The 19095-nt window shown below is 44.1% G+C and overlaps 2 protein-coding genes across 7 annotated transcripts in view; one reads left to right on the forward strand and one right to left on the reverse strand.

Annotated features, from left to right (window-relative positions):
• The window catches only part of GLT8D2 (glycosyltransferase 8 domain containing 2), a 56809-nt gene extending 44991 nt beyond the window's left edge, over positions 1–11818 (reverse strand). For 2 of the 3 annotated variants that reach the window (XM_029206131.1, XM_029206130.1), the window contains exons 1-2: positions 9407–9425; positions 1690–2144 (exon numbers count right to left, since the gene is read on the reverse strand). Coding sequence is in view for 1 of the 3 variants with exons in the window: in XM_029206129.1 (XP_029061962.1) it covers positions 6464–6488 (25 nt within the window). In the remaining 2 variants the exon portion in view is untranslated. Of the gene's footprint in view, positions 1–1689; positions 2145–6463; positions 6573–9406; positions 9546–11759 lie in introns of those variants that run through there. The other variant, XM_029206129.1, reaches the window with a different exon arrangement.
• An 806-nt stretch (positions 11819–12624) lies between these two features.
• Positions 12625–19095, forward strand: part of HCFC2 (host cell factor C2) — a 46763-nt gene continuing 40292 nt past the window's right edge. For 3 of the 4 annotated variants that reach the window (XR_003791194.1, XM_029206191.1, XM_029206192.1), the window contains exons 1-3: positions 12641–12813; positions 14246–14394; positions 15860–16020. Coding sequence is in view for 3 of the 4 variants with exons in the window: in XM_029206191.1 (XP_029062024.1) it covers positions 12651–12813; positions 14246–14394; positions 15860–16020 (473 nt within the window). In the remaining variant the exon portion in view is untranslated. Of the gene's footprint in view, positions 12814–14245; positions 14395–15859; positions 16021–19095 lie in introns of all 4 variants that reach the window. The other variant, XM_029206190.1, reaches the window with a different exon arrangement.

Raw genomic sequence — 19095 nt, forward strand, 5'->3', positions numbered from 1 at the left:
GGGGAAGGCTGCGGGGGGGACGGTTCAGGCGGTAATGCGAGCGATGGGGGGCGGTGAGGGGCGGTAGATGAAGCTTTGCTTGAGCTCGCCCGCTGCTCACCGCCTGCTGTGCAGCCCGGTTCGTAACAGCCGCGGAGCGGTACCAGTCTGAGCCCCGAGGGTTGGAGACCCCTGTTCTGCGGGACTTCTCAGGACCTTTAAAATGCCATCATGCCTTGAGAGTGCTGAGAGGGGGATATGGCTCACAGAACGTATTTTCCCCACGGGACTATCTTCTTTGGAACATTCTTTGGCAGACGCTGAAATAAAAGAAATCTTTAGAATCATGCCCCCTGGGAACTAGGAATGAAAATGGTGAGGGCTGTGGCTTGCTGAGCATGTCTTTCTCTCAGCAAGGGAAGAAGCAGGAGAACTAAAGAGAGCCAGAGTGGAATAAAAGGAGAGGTGTTTGAAGAGAAGAAGGAAGGAAGCAGAACCCTGGAGAGACAACTTGGACAGATGTGAGGAACACTGGACGACTGGACTATGGGAGGGAACAACGTGTCAAAAGCAGGGCTGTGGCCCAGTGCAGGGTGTGTGGTCACCTTCACCGTCACCGTTGTCATCGTCAGCACCACCAGAGAAGCTGACCTCCCCTGAGGCCTCACTACTCTGCAGATCCTGCATTATGTCCTTTAGACACATGATGTCACTTAATTCCCATTTTACAGATGAAGAGATAGAGTCACCCAGAGTCAAAGTTTATAAAGCTTATAAGTGGCAGCGCACAGACTCTGTGAGTCGGACCCCAGAGCCCATGTTCCCAGCACTGCCCTGCACTGCTCTACTGAGTTAGATGGAAGCCTGGAATTCCACTATGCAGCACGCAAAGGATACTGTATACAAATGCGACACCAAAACATTCAGAGGAAAAGACAAAACAAACCAATGTCCCTTTGGATATTTGGCTGCACGGGCCAAACAGCTAGAGGACTGACTTCTTTCCACAGCACATTCAGATGTTTGGATATCATATTTTCTTCCTCTCTCTCTTCTTACTCTTTTATTAACTATCCCTTCTTAACTTATGTCATAAATTATATATCAGGCTTGGCCAAAGTATTACGCTTGCTCATAAAGTGAACAAAAGAAGACATTTTTTTGAAAGTTAAAAAGCATTTTCAACCCGTTATGACTACCATATTTACAATAAGCCTCATTTAGATTTCATACAACTGCCAGTTCTTTGCGGGGGGACTGGGGCCCTCAGAATAGCTTCCTAGGACAGATTCTGAAAACATGAATCACAGCTCAATTAAATCTTTTGTGGCTCAGAAACATACCAACGTTAAATGCTAGCATTTATACAGTCCTAGCTAACAGATGATTTCCACACTTAAAATATGATGAAAATAGTAAGTAAATCACACTATTTGGGGGTAGGGGGACGGACATAAACCCAGGTCTGGAAAAGCAGTCCAGGATGTGAAAAACTTGCACATTGAATATTTTGGATTTGCAGCAATGGCAAAAAAAAAAAGAAGAAGATGCCGCTAGCATGCTACAAACAGCTGGAGCGCCTGAAGGTGGTTTGCGTGGGACAGTCCACCTCTGATTTACTTTCTTGCATCTACAGCAAAATAAAGGACAGCTGCCAGCAGGCCAGGGTGAAATAGAAAGGCCGTCACCCTGCTGTAAATGTCTGTTTACCTGGTGGGTGGTGAGGGCAGGGCTCCTCCGTCCAGAAGAGCTGTAGGGCAGAGCATTCAAATGGTGGCTGGCCCTGGGATGCTGCCCTTCACGCTGCTTCAGCTGCTTCTACGATCCCAACTGGAAATCTCAAAGGGCTGGAGAGCCTCAAGGCCAATATTCCGTTTCCAAGACAGTCTTCCTCCCCCACTGCACCTCCCTTGCTTGTGCAGACTCTGGAGCAGCTCGGGTTTCTTCCACCCCTGTTCCAGGCAGCTGGGAATCTAGGCGTTGTGCTGGCTGAGTGATGTGGCCCCTGAAACCACTTCCAGATGGGCTTGGCGGGTCAGACTTCCTCTCGCAGCCTCCTCCGGCAGCCTGCAAATCATTTCAAAAACAAGGCTGCTCTGGAGGAAAACATTCCAAACTGGAGAAAAGCAGATGCTTGGAGGGTGAGTTTCCACCACACACTGGGTCTAAGGTAAATTTTGAGAGGGCAGAAGTGAAAACATTAAGTTCATACTGATTTTAAGAATATCTTTCCTGGCCACTAGCTTCTCCTAAAATGCCCTAGTCATTAAAATGCTGTTGTCCCCAAATCAAAGCCCAGATAAAAACTGTGGTCTCCCTTCGACCAAGGCAATGATAGTGACGGAAATTTCAAGATGGTGCGTTTTGTGACTGAACATGGGAAGGAATCAGGCCGTGAATCAACCCCACCCAGCTCTGTGCTGTTCTGTGTTCCTGCCATTGATTCTCAGAAATCCAGGAAATGGTGCCAGCACTTTGCCTGGGATCATGGAATTTATTTAGCAATGGCCTCTCTCCCTCATTCCTATAAAGAAATGAGTCTGCCTCTGCTCACTGCCACCTTCTAAAGTGGTATTGCCCAATAGAAATATAATGCAAGCCACATTGTCATCGAAAATTTTCTAGTAGTCACTTTAAGAAAAGTACAAAGAGGTAAAATTAATTTTAATGATAAATTTTACTTAACATAATATATACAAAAACATTATTTCAACATGTAATTAGTTAAAACTTACTAACAAGACATTTTACACTTTTTGTTTTGTATGAAGCCTTTGAAATCTGGTGTGTATTTTACACCTGCAACACATCTCAATTCCCAAACTAAACTTCATCAGAAACAATTGATATGTATTTAGATTTGATAAAATGTACAGTTTAAAAAATAGATTCACGGGCTTCCCTGGTGGCGCAGTGGTTGAGAGTCCGCCTGCCGATGCAGGGGACACGGGTTCATGCCCCGGTCCGGGAAGATCCCATGTGCCGCGGAGCGGCTGGGCCCGTGAGCCATGGCCGCTGACCCTGTGCGTCCGGAGCCTGTGTTCCACAAGGGGAGAGGCCACAACACTGAGAGGCCCGCGTACCGCAAAAAAAAAAAAAAATAGATTCACATATTCAGGTTGCTCCAACATACTTCAAAATTTTCCAATAACTGAATCGTGAATCAGTTTTTCAATTTAAATTGATTAAAACTAAGTAAAATTTAAAATTTGGTTCCTCGGGACTTCCCTGGTGGCGCAGTGGTTAAGAATCTGCCTTCCAATGCAGAGGACGTGGGTTCGATCCCTGGTCAGGGAACTAGATCTCACATGCATGCCACAACTAAGAGTTTGCATGCCACAACTAAGGAGCCCACCAGCCTCAACTAAGGAGCACACGTGCCACAACTAAAGGAGCCAGTGAACCGCAACTAAGGAGCCAGCAAGCCGCAACTAAGGAGCCTGCCTGCTACAACTGAGACCCAGTGCAACCAAAAATAAAAAATAAAATAAAAATTTTTTTAAAAATTGTTTGTTTAAAAATAAATAAATAAATAAATAAAATGCAGTTCTTCAGTGGCACTAGTCTTTTTTTTTTTTTTTTTTGGCTGCGTTGGGTCTTTGTTGCTGCGAGTTGGCTTTCTCCAGTTGTGGCGAGCAGGGGCTACTCTCATTGCGGTGTGGGCTTCTCATTTCGGTGGCTTCTCTTGTTTCAGAGCACAGGCTCTAGGCTCGCGGGCTTCAGTAGTTGCAGCATGCGGGCTCAGCAGTTATGGCTTGCGGGCTTAGCAGTTGTGGTTTTCGGGCTTAGTTGCTCCAAGGCATGTGGGATCTTCCCAGCCCAGGGCTCAAACCTGTGTCCCATTCATTGGCAGGAGGATTCTTAACCACTGTACCACCAGAGAAGCCCCTCCTTTATTTCTGCTGGGCCATGTGCTGAGCTGCAAGAGGCTTACTGTCTATGACCTATATTTCCAAATTGGATGCACAGATTCTCCCCTGGGGAAGAAATGAGAATAGAAAGAGATGTAGGATATAAGGGGCACCCTAAGTGTAGTGGCTACCAGCTTGGGCTCTGGAGACAGACCGACAGACCTAGGTGTTAGCTCAGATGTTACACTTACACATTCCTGAAAATCTCACCTTCAGTTTCCTCATCTGTAAGGTGAGGAAGCTTCTTGTGAGGGTTAAAAGACCTCATGCATGTAATGCACTCAGTAAGGGTTCAGAACATGGAAGTGATTATTATTGTTGTTGCATGAAGACACCCCAAGGTATAAACAAGAGAAAGAAATTGTAACAGTAAGCAATCGGTAACTTTTTTCAAAAAGTCCAAATGAGTTATATGCTGTTTCAAACACTGGTAGCCTGGTACAACTTAATAACCTCTCTGCTTCTTCCCTTCAAATAGAAACACTCTGTCATTTGAGGTGGCAACTGTCCAGTTAAAAATACTCACCTCCTCAGAGGTCCTGAAGCTAGAGCAGCATGTGAGCAGAAGCTGGCTGGCTGTGACTTCCTAGAAAGCTACTGTTTTCCTGGCAAAGAGCTGTCTGGTGCCTTTTGCCCTTTCCTCCTGTCTGAAACCCAACCTTGGTGCCTGGAGGTGGAGTCGCCACCTCGCAGCCCTGTGGATGAAAGGCCCACCCCGTACTGCTGCATATGGTCCCCCGGGCTGTGCGCAGAGACCGCTGTGGTGAGTCAGTCAGGGTCCCGGCAGGACACAGATGGCCCACCCCAGTGAGCTAATGGTGGAGACTCTTAAAACAGGCACTATTTGAAAAGGTGTAGTCAGTGTTAGGGAAACTTGGTTAAGAATTGATGCTATAGGGCTTCCCTGGTGGCACAGTGGTTGAGAGTCTGCCTGCCGATGCAGGGGACATGGGTTCGTGCCCCAATCTGGGAAGATCCCACATGCCGCAGAGTGGCTGGGCCCATGAGCCATGGCCGCTGAGCCTGCGCGTCCGGAGCCTGTGCTTCGCAACAGGAGAGGCCGCAGAGGTGAGAGGCCCGCGTACAGGAAAAAAAAAAAAATTGATGCTATAGCACCAGGAGTGGGAGGAAGCAGCCGCAGGGAAGGGCTGCCCAAGAGGAGCGCCCTCTGTTCACCCCCACAAAAGGGACTAGGAGGTACATTACCCCAACCTTACAATCTCCTGTTGGTGGTGCCTCCCATTGGCCAAACCCAGCTGGAAGTCAGAGACCTGGAGACGTCAGGTGACGTAATACATTTAGGTCAGCCTCACGGCACTGAACAACTTAAAGAAGAGTAGAGAATAGATCTTCATAAGCAAATGGAAACTATCCGTGCCCCGGCGCTGGGTGACTCAGCAGCCCTGCACGTGTTAAGTGAGGAGGGCAGAGCAAGAACACAGGAGAAGCCTCAGTCCCGATGGCACCAGGAGTCACCACAGCAGCCTGAGCTGACTACTTACGGAGCATCTAACCGTGTGAGGAAAATAAACCTGGATGCGGTTAAGTTACTTTGGTTAGGTTTCGGTTATCTGCCTGAACACAGTCCTACGTGATCTATATGCATTTTCGATTTGTGCTATCACTAGTCAACACAATGTATATCTGAGTCGTTATTATTCCATGTTTATTTCTTATTAGTTGAAAGCCAAATGTTCATCATTTCTTACCCAATGGGCCTGCCTTGGCTGAGTGTATTACTTTGTAGATAAGTAGGTAAGATAAACCCTATTAAGGCTGATAAATGTGACTGGAAGGAAAGGAAGCAGCATTGTGCAGCAGCAGTGAATCACTGCATTGGGTCAGGCTGACAAGCCTCTATTTATTGCCTCGGTCTCCCAGGGCTGGGCTCCAGGATCATCCACATGGGGCAGGAAATACAACTATGGCGGCCTCAATTCCCTCTCTTTGGCTGGTGGGGCTCAGTGATGGGTCATCTCCTTGTCCAGAGCTTAGCTGCTCTGGCTCTTGCCTGCTACCCCCTGAGCTGCAGCAATCGCTCCTGCACCTGACTCTTTGCACACAGGGTCCCTTTCTCCCACGTGAGATGACTGCTTTTCCTCCCTGGCTTTTGTGCGAGCTCCTTCCTCTGGTAATTGGTGTAGGCTCTACCTGGCCTGGGGTCCTGCCTTGTTCTGGCCAGCTGCCCTCTCCAGGCCTTGGCCGCAGCTCTCGCCATGGCTGGAGCCCTGTGATCTGGGAGCAGACCTCTCAGACACCATCTGCTTCTTTCGTCTCAGGAACAGCGCCTGCCTAGGCTCTCTGCTGTTGAGCTCTGCCTACCTGCTGGCACTCCTCAAAACCCCTTCTCAGACTGCTGCCAATAAGCCCTTGGCCTGAGTTCTCAACTGAGATTAAGGTATCCGTTGGACATGGCCATTTTACACTCTTGGCTGAAAACACTGCACTGTCTGCCACCTCCCAGCACCAGCCCCTCCCTCTCGGACTGACTCCTCAGGGGCCCGTAGCTCAGGAGGAGTAGAAACAGTAGTAATATAACGAAAACGATAGAAGTTAAACAATCTATTACTTACTAAATGCTAACCACGTGCTAGGCATTTCGTAAGCGCAGCACTGTCCTTGCTCTGTGTGGCATCAGCACCAATTTCAGTCACCACGGTTAGTTCAATAACATCAGTCCCCCTACAACACAGTTCAAATCTGTTACCACAGTATATCAACTGAGTAGTTGGATAATTACTAACTTTGCTGCTAGCTTTTCAGTCCACAAAATTACTACGCTGATAACAGAGCCACATCAATGATGAGTGACCAATCATGTCACTTCTTTGACAGTCTGTCCTTGATTGGTCACTGGATAGCTGTTATTCGGCTTATGTACAGACAGCAAAGCATGTAGTTGTGTTGCTTCGTTACTTCCCAGTGATAAACCCATGCGACATCCACAAAAATGGATAACAGAATTGGCCAACAAAGAGAAACGTTAGCAAAGAAACAAAAAAATGATAATAGTGGGAGTGACATTCAAATCAAAGGTAAATGAAGGTAGAGGAGAAATTAGTTGGCCGTGGGATGATACTGTTGCTATTCAACTCTAGCTATGCAGCCAGAAAAATCTAGTAAGGGTGATTTTACGAACATAAATAAGGAAAGCGGTTGTGATGAGAGGGATGGAGATGTTCCAGAGGAAATGACATGGGCAAAAAATTCACATTAGAGGAACTCTCAAAGGTTATTTTATGATGTTAAAAGTGCAAAGGATAAAATATGGGAAGCTGATCCAAACTTAGAAAGGAGTATGACCATTTTCCAAGGCACAGAAAAGATGCTCACTCCTTACAGTAAGTTAAATGGCAAGAAGGTTAAGCACTGCTCAGCTGCTCTTGGTAAGTTTTATACCAAAACCAAAACCAAAACCAAAACAAACCCTAAATATTTAATTTTCATCTTCAATATGTCCAATGTTTTAAATTACAGTAGAACAAATAAACATTAAGTCTACTATTTTTTTCATTTCTTTAGACATTTAAAACTAACAGTAAGAGAACCTTAAATATTTTGACAAAAATTTTTAAAGATCATGAACAAAACAACTGTAATTTTTCCCATGAGTAATTAAGATCGCTTTGCAGGGTTTCAGCTTCCATGGCCATTTTCACAGAACTGCACTCTCATGCAAAGCAAGGACAGCCTGTACTTTGCATATATTATCTCAGTTGATCTTCAAAATAACCTTAAGAAATAGATGCTATTACAATCCCCATTTTCTAGACAAAGCATCTGAAGCTCAAAAAAATAAATAATTTGACCAAGACCACCTAGCTAGTAAACAGCTATGCCTATTGAATTCTAAATCCCGTGATCTTAACCTCTATGCTATACTAAGATTCCAGGTAAATGATGGTGTTTGATATGGGGGAGCGGGAGTGAAGGAGAGAAAGTGGTGACAGATGAAGGCATCTTCTCTAATGTAACTTCAAAAGGCTAGAGCAGTGCTGTCCAATGAGCTTTCTGTGTTTTAATATATTTTTATAGAATATAAACAATTATATAATCTATGCAATAGACATATATTCAACCCCAGTCCATGTGTAAATCTTCATGTACTTCTGAATCCATCTTTTCTTGATCCTCTAGGATCTTGCTCAGTCAAGTTTCAACCTGCCCTGAGACAGGCCTACTTGGTTAACTCACCAATTCTCTTTTCCAACCTTCTTCTCCCTTGCCTGCTTCTCATTACTGAGGCTAAAAACAAACAAACAAAAACACTTTCCTAGACTCCTATAGCCACCCTCCTGCGAGAAGACCCCCACGGTCTGCTCTTCTCTTCTTTCTTTGTGATAGAACCTTGACTATTACCCGAGCACTTGGCCATTCTAAATAAAAACTACATTTCACAAACTTCCTTCAACTAGCTGTGGCCTTGTGACTAAATACTGGCATATGGGATGTAAGCAGAAATAACATGTACAATTCCAGAATGTGTTCTGGAGAGGGGAACATTCCTTTCCCCTACTCTTTCCTGCTGGCTGGAGTGTAGATGCAATAGCTAGAGCTGGAGCAGCCATCTTGGATCATGAGCTGGAAGGAGGAATTCCAATCTACAAAGTCTACAAATTCCTGAAGATGTGGTGAAATAGAGCTGCCATGCTGGCTTTGGACTGCCATTTCCAAAGTTCATTTAGATGGGAGAAACATAAACTTTTAAAGCCTATTTCTGTCACTATAGCTAATGTAATCTTAATATACCAAATGTCCCAGTTCTGGCCAGTGAAACCTAAGAGCAAGTATGCTGGGTGGCTTCTGGGCAAGATGCTTTTCCTCCCTGTAAAACGAAAGCCCTATTTCCCCATCCTGGCTGTCCTCCTGCTTCATGCCTTTGGGCATGGTTGTATGGGGACACAATGTCCAAAGGTGCAACGACCTTCTTTTGACCATAAAGGAAAAGTCAAGAGAAATTCAGAACTGCTACCTGGAACCGTAACACCACTGAACTGCCAAATTAACCCTAGACCTACCTACCCCAGATTTCTTGTGCAAGATAATTAAGTGCCTTATCATTTAGCCACACTGTGTCGGATATTCTGCTACTTGTAACAAAAAGCATTTCCAAATGACATATTTTGCTATGATTTAAATGTTTGTGTCCCCCTCCAAATTCATATGTTGAAATCCTCACCCCCAAGGTGATGGTGTTAGGAGGTAGGGTCTTTGGTATTTTGGTGCTTAGGTCATAAGAGTGGAGCCCTCATGAATGGGATTAACGCCCTTATAAGAGACCCCAGAGAGCTCCTTCATCCCTTTCACCAGGTAAGGATACAGTGAGAAGTCAACAGTCTGAAACCTACAAGAGTATCTTCAGCAGAATCTGACCATGCTGGCACCCTGATCTTGGACTTTCAGTCTCCAGAACTGTGAGAAGTAAATTTTGGTTGTTTATAAACCACGCAGCCTCTAGTATTGTGTTACAGCAGCCTAAGCAGACTAAGACATCTCTATTGCTCCTTCAGTCTTACCTTTTCAACAGGATCCTTCTTCTGAGCCCACAGTCATGTTCAAGTCTCATCCTTGGAAAAGAATGAGAAGAGCTTGCTCTGTACACAGCCATTTCTCCCCTCCAGCCACTGTTTTTTCTTTCCTTCTGGGGGCAAGTGTCTATAAAAAGTAGACTATACATGTTATCTGTGCGTCCTCACTTGTTATTCATTCTTCGATCTTCTGTGGCTTCCCTCCTCCCACTCCACTGAGTATTTTAATCTAGGCCATTAATAACCTCTTAGTTTGCAGACGTTGCTTCTTTGTCTTTTTCTTATCTGACCTCTCTATGGCTCTTGGCTTTGATAACCACTTCCACTCTGTGAAAGCCCCTTAGCCTGTGGCTTCTTTGACATCACCCTCACCCAGTTCCCTTTTGACTTCTCTCGCTATTCGTTCCCCATTTCGTTCATGAGAGCCTCCTGCTGTCTTTACCTCTTAAAAGTTGGTTTCTTCAGGGCGCTATTCTGCCTCATTCTTCTCTTCCCTTTGTACACTCACCTCCTAGGCGGTAACTTCCATTCTTAAAGTTTCAAAGATTGAACGTAGCTTTCTTGAGAATTGGGGACCTAATCTAGACTCCTCACTTAAGCAGCGTTGAGTCAAAGGTGCTCTGGTAAAATATCTTTCCCATTGGATTAAGCATCCTGTCATGTATTGAACTGTGTCCCCCCAAAAACAGATATGTTTAAGTTCTAACCTGTGATTGTGACCTTATTTGAACATAAGGCCTTTGCAGATGTAAACAAGTTAAGGTGAGGCCATTAGGTGGGCCCTAATCTGATATGACTGGTGAACTTATAAGAAGAGAAGAAACACAGACACACAGGGACAACACCGTATGATGATGGAGGCAGAGGCTGGAGTGATGCTGCTACAAGCCAAGGAAGGCCTAGGATTGACGGCCACCACCAGAAGCCAGAAAGAGGCAAGGAAGTATTCTTCCCTACAGGTTTCAGAGGGATCATGTCTCTGATTTTGGATTTCTACACTCTAGAACTGTGAGACAACAAATTTCTGTTGTTTTAATCCACCTGGTTTGTGGTACTTTGTTACAGCAGTCTTAGGAAACTAATACAGAGCTCCACCACTGTCCTGAAGCTCCTTATCTAAGCGACCAGTTATCACTTGTAATCTCCTTTGTCTTAACATTTTGCCTTCATCTCTCCCTTAGTTCAGAGATTTTCAGACTTTCAAATATCATACACCAGTTTTGATTTTTTTTTAATTTGAATATCAACATTGGGTTTGCAACTTTTAATTTTACCCTTAGTCTTTTGCTATAAGGACATTAAAAAAAAAAAAACTACCACCCACTTACAGTATCAGTCATAAGAGTTAGGACATTTTAACACTAAACTCTCAGAATAAAATATAATTCTTTAAATAAAGTATTTAAAGTTTTATGAAAAACTCATGGCTCTACCCCAACTTTTCCAGTATTGTTTCAGATACCTAAAAACGTTATAACTGAAACATTTAAGAGCCCATGTTATGTATGTGACCAAGAAAAATATCAGTACATAAATATTCATAGCTTTCTTTGTTTCTAGCCACCTTCCTATTCCAATTGCAAATTCTCTTTGACCATATTATGAAACTGGGGAATTAATCAGTGACAGGAAGAACTTGAAAAGCAGGAGCTGGAAAGAATAGTAAGAATTCCTTTTTAAAAGGGAGAGAATTACCTCTCAAAAGGCAGTTTAGATGAACGAGAAGGTGGGAGAGGCATGGTTAGGTTTGACGGAATTGGGGGAGGAGAGATGAGCTAGGCATACGAGAGAAATTGAAAATAGTTAAGATGAGGGAAATGAAATTTTAGGAAATTTGGCCTACATTATGTGTATTCCCTCTTTGATACCTTCTTTAGAGTGTGAGGTAGGGATTTAAATTGCTTTCATTCCCCCCCCCCCGCCCCCGCCCCGACCTCTGCCGCTGGACTTGTATCTCTTTGAGTGTGATTCTGTGTAGGACCAGATCACAAAGCAGCCCGGACTTAACAGGGTTACTTATGACTGTATTCACAGTAAGTATGGTATAGTGGTTAGGGGTTGGGGCTCTGGAATCAGAAGCTCTGCGTTTGAATACTGTCCCTAATTCTGCTGTGTGCCCATGAGAAAATTACTTTACTTTTCTGTGCCTCATTTCCCCATCCACGAAAGGGAAATAACAGTACCCACTTCACTGGATTGTTAGGAGAATCACAAATTAATTCATATAAGGCAAGGAGGACAGTGCTTGTCAATGAAAGACCCTCAAATGTTAGATAGTAATAAAAGATAAATCTATATATAACCTCCCACCTGCTTAAACAAAACAACTTTCGCGGCTCACCGTTCCTAAACTTCTTGGCATGTCACCCTCCAAATCTGATCTGCCTGACTTGCCTTTGCAGGCTTAGCTCCGACATTCCCTCCGGTGTTCCCAGCCGCGAGTGGCACGCAGCGCTCGCGGCCTCTCCTCCATGGTCCAGACTGCCCCCCTCCCCCAGCCTTCGGCGGCATCCTCTACGCCCAGGCGCTCTGCGCGCAGTCACGCCCTCGGCGGCGATGGACTTCCCTCTCCTGTCCCCGCGCTCCTGGCACTTCAAAACCTCTACGAGAGCTTTTCCCTTGCTGTGTTGTCATTGTTTAAAGCATCTGTCCCCAACCTTTTTGGCACCAGGGACGGGCTTCGTGGAAGCCAATTTTTCCATGGAATGGGGGGCGGGAATAGTTCAGGCGAAGAGGAAGCCTCGCTCACCTCCTGCTCAGCCCCTGCTGTGTGGCCCCTTTCCTAACAGGCCCGGACAGGTTGCGGTCTGCGGCCTGGGGGTTGGGGACCCCTCTTTTAAAAGGTCTGACTCGCCCGCACATCCTAGATGCTCAAAGTGGCCGTAAAGGAAAACGCTGTATCTTCTCCCGCAAATAAAAAACTGGAGGCTCTGGATGGGGAGGGGAGACTGGTCGGTAGGAAATTTCCTTCCACCCTAAAATCCCTTGTCCAGGGTGCCAACACCAGCCACGTCACCCGGGGGGGGTGGGGCTCCCGTGCCAGGACCCCCTCTGCTCCCCGCAGCCCTCCATCCTCACCCTGGACGCCCGCGGTCACGTGACCATCACCCTCCTCCGTGGGGTTCCCCTCCTCCCGCGTGCACAGCTGGAGGCGGGTCCCAGCCCTCCTCCCGGAGCAGCGGCGCCGGAGCAGGCGCGGTGCATTGTGGACAGAGGGGCGGGGGTTGGGAAGATGGCGGCTCCCAGCCTCCTCAACTGGAGGCGGGTTTCCTCCTTCACGGGGCCGGTCCCCCGCGCCCGGCACGGACACCGCGCGGTGGCCATCCGGGAGCTGATGATCATCTTTGGAGGGGGCAACGAGGGCATCGCCGACGAGCTGCACGTCTACAACACGGGTAGGCGCGGCGGCGGTTCTTCGGCCCCGCCTGTGGGAGCCGCGGAGGGGGAGGGGAGACGAGGCGGCGGCCTCGGCCCTGACAGCTGTCACCGCCGGGTCACTGCCTCCTCCGGCGGGCGGCGGGGAGCGAGTCTCGGCCGGACGGCCCCAATCCCGCAGCGTCCCGGGCCGTAGCTCCGTTTCTCCGGGATTGCCGGGGTGGAACCGGCCCCCGTGCGGGGCGCGCCGGCCCTCGGGCAGGCGGTCCCGGACCCCCCCGCCCCAGCCCTGCTGGCGGACGTAGGCGAGTGAGACTGTTTCCATCCGCCTGGGCCTCTTCCCGAAGTCTCGCCCACTCCGGGGCCCCGAGATCCCTCCCTGTCAAAACCCACCTCCAAACCAGAGCTCCTCCGGGCCTTTCCCGTCTTTGCCTGCCTGCCTTCTTTAGGAGGAAGAGAATATAGAGGAGATGAGGAGGGAAAACGAGAGGGCTTCTGGTACTTTCACCCCAAATACAGCCCCGTACCTGGCAGTTGTTAGTCAAGATTCTTACCCCGTTGGTAGCCCTCTTCACTGGCGGGGAAGTGGCTCGTGGGTGATACCGGCGCCTGTCTGCGTGGTTGGGTGTGTGTGCCCAAGCTCAGCCGTTCAGCGCTCGGGGAGGACTGTCGCCTTGAGCGCCGCTGCACATCAGAAATGCCCCCGGCCGCGGAGGCCCTGACTTTGAGTACCTCCGTGGAACGGAAAGGATGTTGGAATTTCATTTTTCCCACTTGTAAATGCGCCAGCAGTCCTAAGGAAGCTGTTTTCTTGGTGTAAGGCTAATTAATGAGTTTGAAGTCTATGTCGTGATCAATAACTTTTCTTTGACCAAACAACTTAATCGTAGTGGTCATTTAGAAATTAATAAAATGGTCGAGTAGGGGAAACTTTATTTTTTCACCTTCTCCTCCTCCTGGCACCCCAGCATAAAAAAGTTAAAAAGTTAGTCGACAATTTGGTAGACTGTAAAATCCTTGGCTGTGGAATAAGTTAGACCTGGTTTGAATTTTGCTCTGCCAGTTGCTCAAGGATCAGCCCTAAAGTTACTGAACCGAAGTGTCAAAGTTTTCACTTGTAAAATGGAGAGGATGATGCTCCCCAAGTAGGGTTTTTGTTGAGAAATTAAGTGATATAGATCAGGGTTTTCAACAGCAGCATGATTGACGTTTGAACCGGATAATTTTGTTTGTTTTAGGGGCTGCCCTATATCCCCAGCCTTCTACCCACTAGTTGCCAGTAACACCCTCCTCCTGCAGTTCTGATGACTGAAATTTTTTTGTTTGTCCCTGGGGGGGCAAGATCATTCCCAATTAAGAACCACTGATATAAATGATTCATATAAAAGTACATACTCATAGTTTGTGATAACTGTTTATTATAATTGGTCTTAATTTTATTTTGGCAACTAGTTACAAATCAGTGGTTCCTGCCAGCTGTTAGAGGAGACATCCCTCCAGGCTGTGCTGCCCATGGATTTGTCTGTGATGGTACCAGAATATTAGTATTTGGGGGAATGGTTGAATACGGAAGATACAGCAATGAGTTATATGAGTTACAAGTAAGTATATTTCAAATTTATTATCTCAACCTGAAATTTTAATGATATTGCTCATAATTCTTTGAAAGATTGCAAAATGTTTCATTAACATGCTTAAAATAGTGTGAGCTTCACATTTCATAGCTTCAAAGAAAACATTTCCACTTCACTAAAAAGCCAAAGTTTCCTTTTTTTTTTTTTGCCCGCGCCGTGTGGCGTGCGGCTTGTGGAATGTAGGATCTTAGTTCCCTGACCAGGGATCAAACCCGTGTCCCCTGCATTGGGAGCGTTGAGTCTTATCCGCTGGACCACCAGGGAAGTCCCAAAGCCAAAGTTTCTAGTGCAAGTCTTTTTCCAATACCCAGTGCAACATTTGTAACATTAAGATACCTGTTACTTAGCCTCAGTTGTACAAGTTATATGTTTGAGCTTTTGTATCTTAGCGCAGTCTTTAACTTTAGCCTGCAGCAGAAGCACCTGGAGGGTTTGTGAAAACACAGATTGCTGGGCCCCGCCCTTAGAGTTTCTGAATCAGTATTCTCTACAGAGAATTTGCATTCCTTCTGACTTCCCACCTGCTCCTGCTGGTCTCCAGACCGTACGTTTTTGAAAACTTCTGCCTTAGTTACAGAAATTGTTACCCTCACGCTAATAATCACTTTTTTCCCCTTTCTGGCAGTACATACAAAAGGGGTAACAGTTTCAAATAGCCTTTCTAGATTTTACTCTCTAATAAACCAGACCCAGAGCCCTCTGTGACAGCCTTAACTGACTTTTATTCCTGAACTGTATATTCCCACGGCTGTGATCATAAGGGTATCTGGTAGTTGGCAGATGTAGGTGAATTATGCCTATTTACAAGCAGTCCATTTAAAATTTTTTTCAAAAATAGTTTTAGATAAAGAAAGCATCCATGGCTAGAGAATAAGTTTTGGAGTTTGGTTTGTTAAGTGATCTTTATGTTGGACTTCCCTGGTGGTCCAGTGGTTAAGACTCCGCACTTCCACTGCAGGGGGCACAGGTTCGATCCCTGTTTGGGGAACTAAGATCTCGCATGCCATGCAGCGGCCAAGAAAAAAAAAAACTTTTTAATGAGCTTTATGTTTATTTAAAGGTTAAAATATATACCATCCATGGATTACCTAATTTCAAAAAGTGAGAGTACATAAATTACATTTAATCTTAAAGCTATAAATAATGTTGAATTTTTCATTTGGAAAATATTTTATAACTGCTAGTGTTTATTATTATAAGCTTAGTTTGCCATTGTGGAAAGCTGTGAATATGGAAGATTAGACTGAATTTCTATTGGAACACTCATTTTAATTCTTGAAGTTATCTGGTTAACTTGTCATTTGTCCCAAAAGTAGCTTATTGAAGCCTTCTGATTGGATTCAGATTAAAATGTATTGGTATGATGTTACACTATTGACAATATAGGAGCACTTTCCTGATTTTGTCTGAGAGTATTTATGCTCTTTTTTAGGCAAGTCGTTGGTTATGGAAAAAAGTGAAACCGTATCCTCCTTCTTCTGGTTTACCTCCTTGTCCTCGGCTGGGACATAGCTTCTCTTTATATGGTAACAAATGCTATTTGTTTGGTGGCCTGGCAAATGAAAGTGAAGATTCAAACAATAATGTTCCCAGGTATGCCAACACTTTTTCAGACCAAATGTTTATTTTACGATTTAGATTAAAAACATTTCATTTCTTCCATCTTTAATTTTCAAAAGTGTTGAAGCTTAGCCATTTTCAATTAAACCTAACAGTGAACAAATTTGTGTCCATTTTGTGTTTTCCTTAGTCCCTGGAGTATATCTGTTTTCAAAACTGTGCCTTTTCTGATCAGAAATCATCTTATTAAATTGATATTAATATAACTGCTTGTGGCAATATATTTGTATACGTTGAGCCATAATGAATTTTAGTTGTCATAAGTGATAATGAAAAGTAATAAATGGATATTTTCAAATTATATTTCTCTGAGAGTTAGTGACAAAAATCTGAATATAGAATGAAGGCTGTCATTTCCATTTTTCTCGTAGGAAGCTGTTAAGAGTGGTTCACACAAGCAAGTACTTTCAGAACCAATTCTCTCCTCCTTTTTCCAAACAGAATTAATCACTGCCTCTTTTCTTTTTGCATAATGTTTTGATCACATGGTCATTATAGCATTCAGGATTTGGAGGTTTAGAATCCAAAAGGCTGTTTTCTGATTCACTGCTTACCGTGTATGTGTCCTTTAGTGGAAGTAATCTAAGCCTGTTTTCCTTCACTGTGAAATGGGAGTGATTAAATACCTACCTTTCAGTGTCATTGTGATTGCTAAATAAGATTATTGGAATAATTTTCAAAGGACTTTCAAGTTGCCATCAGCAATATCAGTAGTTGTCATCGCCATTATAATGTGTCTTTTTACCTACATTAGACTGATAATAGAGTTAGCTTTTTTTTTCTCCAGACTTTAAAAAATAACATATACTAAAACTACATGGAAAAATTGGAAACTGTAGAAAAGGAAAAGAATTTATACCACCACACTAATCCAGATACTTTTACTTTTAGCCCATGTCTTTTTTTCATTTTCCATTAAACAATTTTTTTTTAGGTACAGACTTGTAAAATTCAAGAAACTAAAAAGTATACGAAGTTCTTTCTCATAGCATCACTGTTCCCCAGCATAGGCGAGCACACATAATTCAGTTTGATGTGTATCTTTTGGAACCTTTTTTCATGCAACACATTGTATTAGCTTTTGTTGTGTTAAGGGTAAGCTTCTCAAGTTTATGCTGCTTGAGGGAATAACTAGATACACGTGATACTTTTTAAAACCTTGATTAAAGCTAGCACATTCATTTCTGTTGACATTCCATTGGTCAGAGCAAGCCCTAAGGCCAAGACCTGAGTCGATGATGCAAGGTTACATGTTCTGCTTTCTGGGAGAGGGGACTTGGGAACCTTAATCTGATTCTATGCAGACATGTATTTTTTTTATACAAGTGAGGTCTTTCTTCTTGCTTTATGACTTTGGGTGTTTACTTGTTTGGGTTTTTTGTTTGTTTTTTACTTTTAACAATATATCTTTACATGGCAGTAGATATGGATTGACCTATTTTTTAAAGGCTGAAAAGTAGTCTGAATTATGCAAATTATTTAACCATTCCCCTACAGATGGACATTTAAATATTTCCATTATCTTGCTATTACAGTTTTTGCACATGTATAAATATTTTTGTAGGATTGATACTTATAAATGGAATTGGGAGGGAGGGTGTTGGTCAAAGGGTACATTTAAGTTTGTTTAGGTACCTCTGAATCAACCTCCAAAGAGATGGAACTATTTTATACTCCTAATAACTGTGTACGAGAGTGCCTTATACCCTCAGCAATACTGAATCATCTCACTCTTCTTAGTTTTTGCCAACATAATTGGTGAAATACATTTCATGGGTTTATCTTGATTTATTTTTAAACTAGGAATGAGCTTGATTAATAATGCTTATTGGATATTTACAATTACTTTTTTGAAATTGTCTGTTCAGGTCCTTGTTTATTTTTCTATTTTTAAAAGTTGAAGTATATATTATATACCATAAAATTCATCCTTTTTATATGTACAATTCAATGATTTTTAGTAATTTACAGTGTTGTGTAACCATCACCACAATCCAGTTCTAGAACATTTCTATCACTCCAAAAGAAACTTCTTATTCATTTGCAGTCAGTCCGCATTCCCATACCAATCCCCAGGCAACTACCAGTCTACTTTCTGTCTCCGTAGATTAGCCTTTTCTGAACATTTTGTACAAATGTGCTTTTGTGCATTTATCTTCTTTCACTTAGCATAATGTTCTTAAGGTTCAACCATGTTGTAGCATGTATCAAATATTTCTTCCTTTTATTGCTGCATAATACTCCATTGTATTGATATATCACATTTTGTTTATCTGTTCATCGGTTGGTAGACATTTGGATTGTTTCCAGTTTTTGGCTTTTATGAATAATGCTGTTATGATCATTTGCATACAGGTCTTTCTATGGACATGTATTCATTACTCTTGATTAGATACCTAGTAATAGAATTGCTGAGTCATGTGGGAAATTTATACTTAACTTCTTAAGTACTACCAAACTGTTTTCCAAAGTGACTACCATCTTACCTTCCCACCAGCAATGTATAAGTGTTACAAATTTTCCACATCCTTGTTAACACTTGTTATTGTCTGTCTTTTTTTTTTATAGCCAACCTAGTGGGTATAAGGTGGTATCTTATTATGGTTTTAATTTGCATTTCCCTAATGACCAGTGATGTTGAGCTTCTTTTCATGAGCTTTTTAGCCATTCATATATCTTGTTTGATGAAATTTCTATTCAGATCTCTGTTCATTTGTTAGATACACTTGACCAACAGGCACAAAAAAAGATGCTGAACATTGCTAATTATTAGAGAAATGCAGATCAAAACTGCAGTCAGGTACCACCTCACACCAGTCAGAATGGCCATCATTAAAAAGTCTACAAATAGGGCTTCCCTGGTGGCGCAGTGGTTGGGAGTCCGCCTGCTGATGCAGGGGACACGGGTTCGTGCCCCAGTCCGGGAAGATCCCACGTGCCGTGGAGCGGCTGGGCCCATGGGCCATGGCCGTTGAGCCTGCGCATCCGGAGCCTGTGCTCTGCAGCGGGAGAGGCCACAACAGTGAGAGGCCCACATACCACAAAAAA

The sequence above is a fragment of the Monodon monoceros genome, unplaced genomic scaffold (genome assembly GCF_005190385.1).
Source record: "Monodon monoceros isolate NGI ecotype Baffin Bay Population unplaced genomic scaffold, NGI_Narwhal_1 Super_Scaffold_6, whole genome shotgun sequence".
Lineage (NCBI taxonomy): Eukaryota > Metazoa > Chordata > Mammalia > Artiodactyla > Monodontidae > Monodon > Monodon monoceros.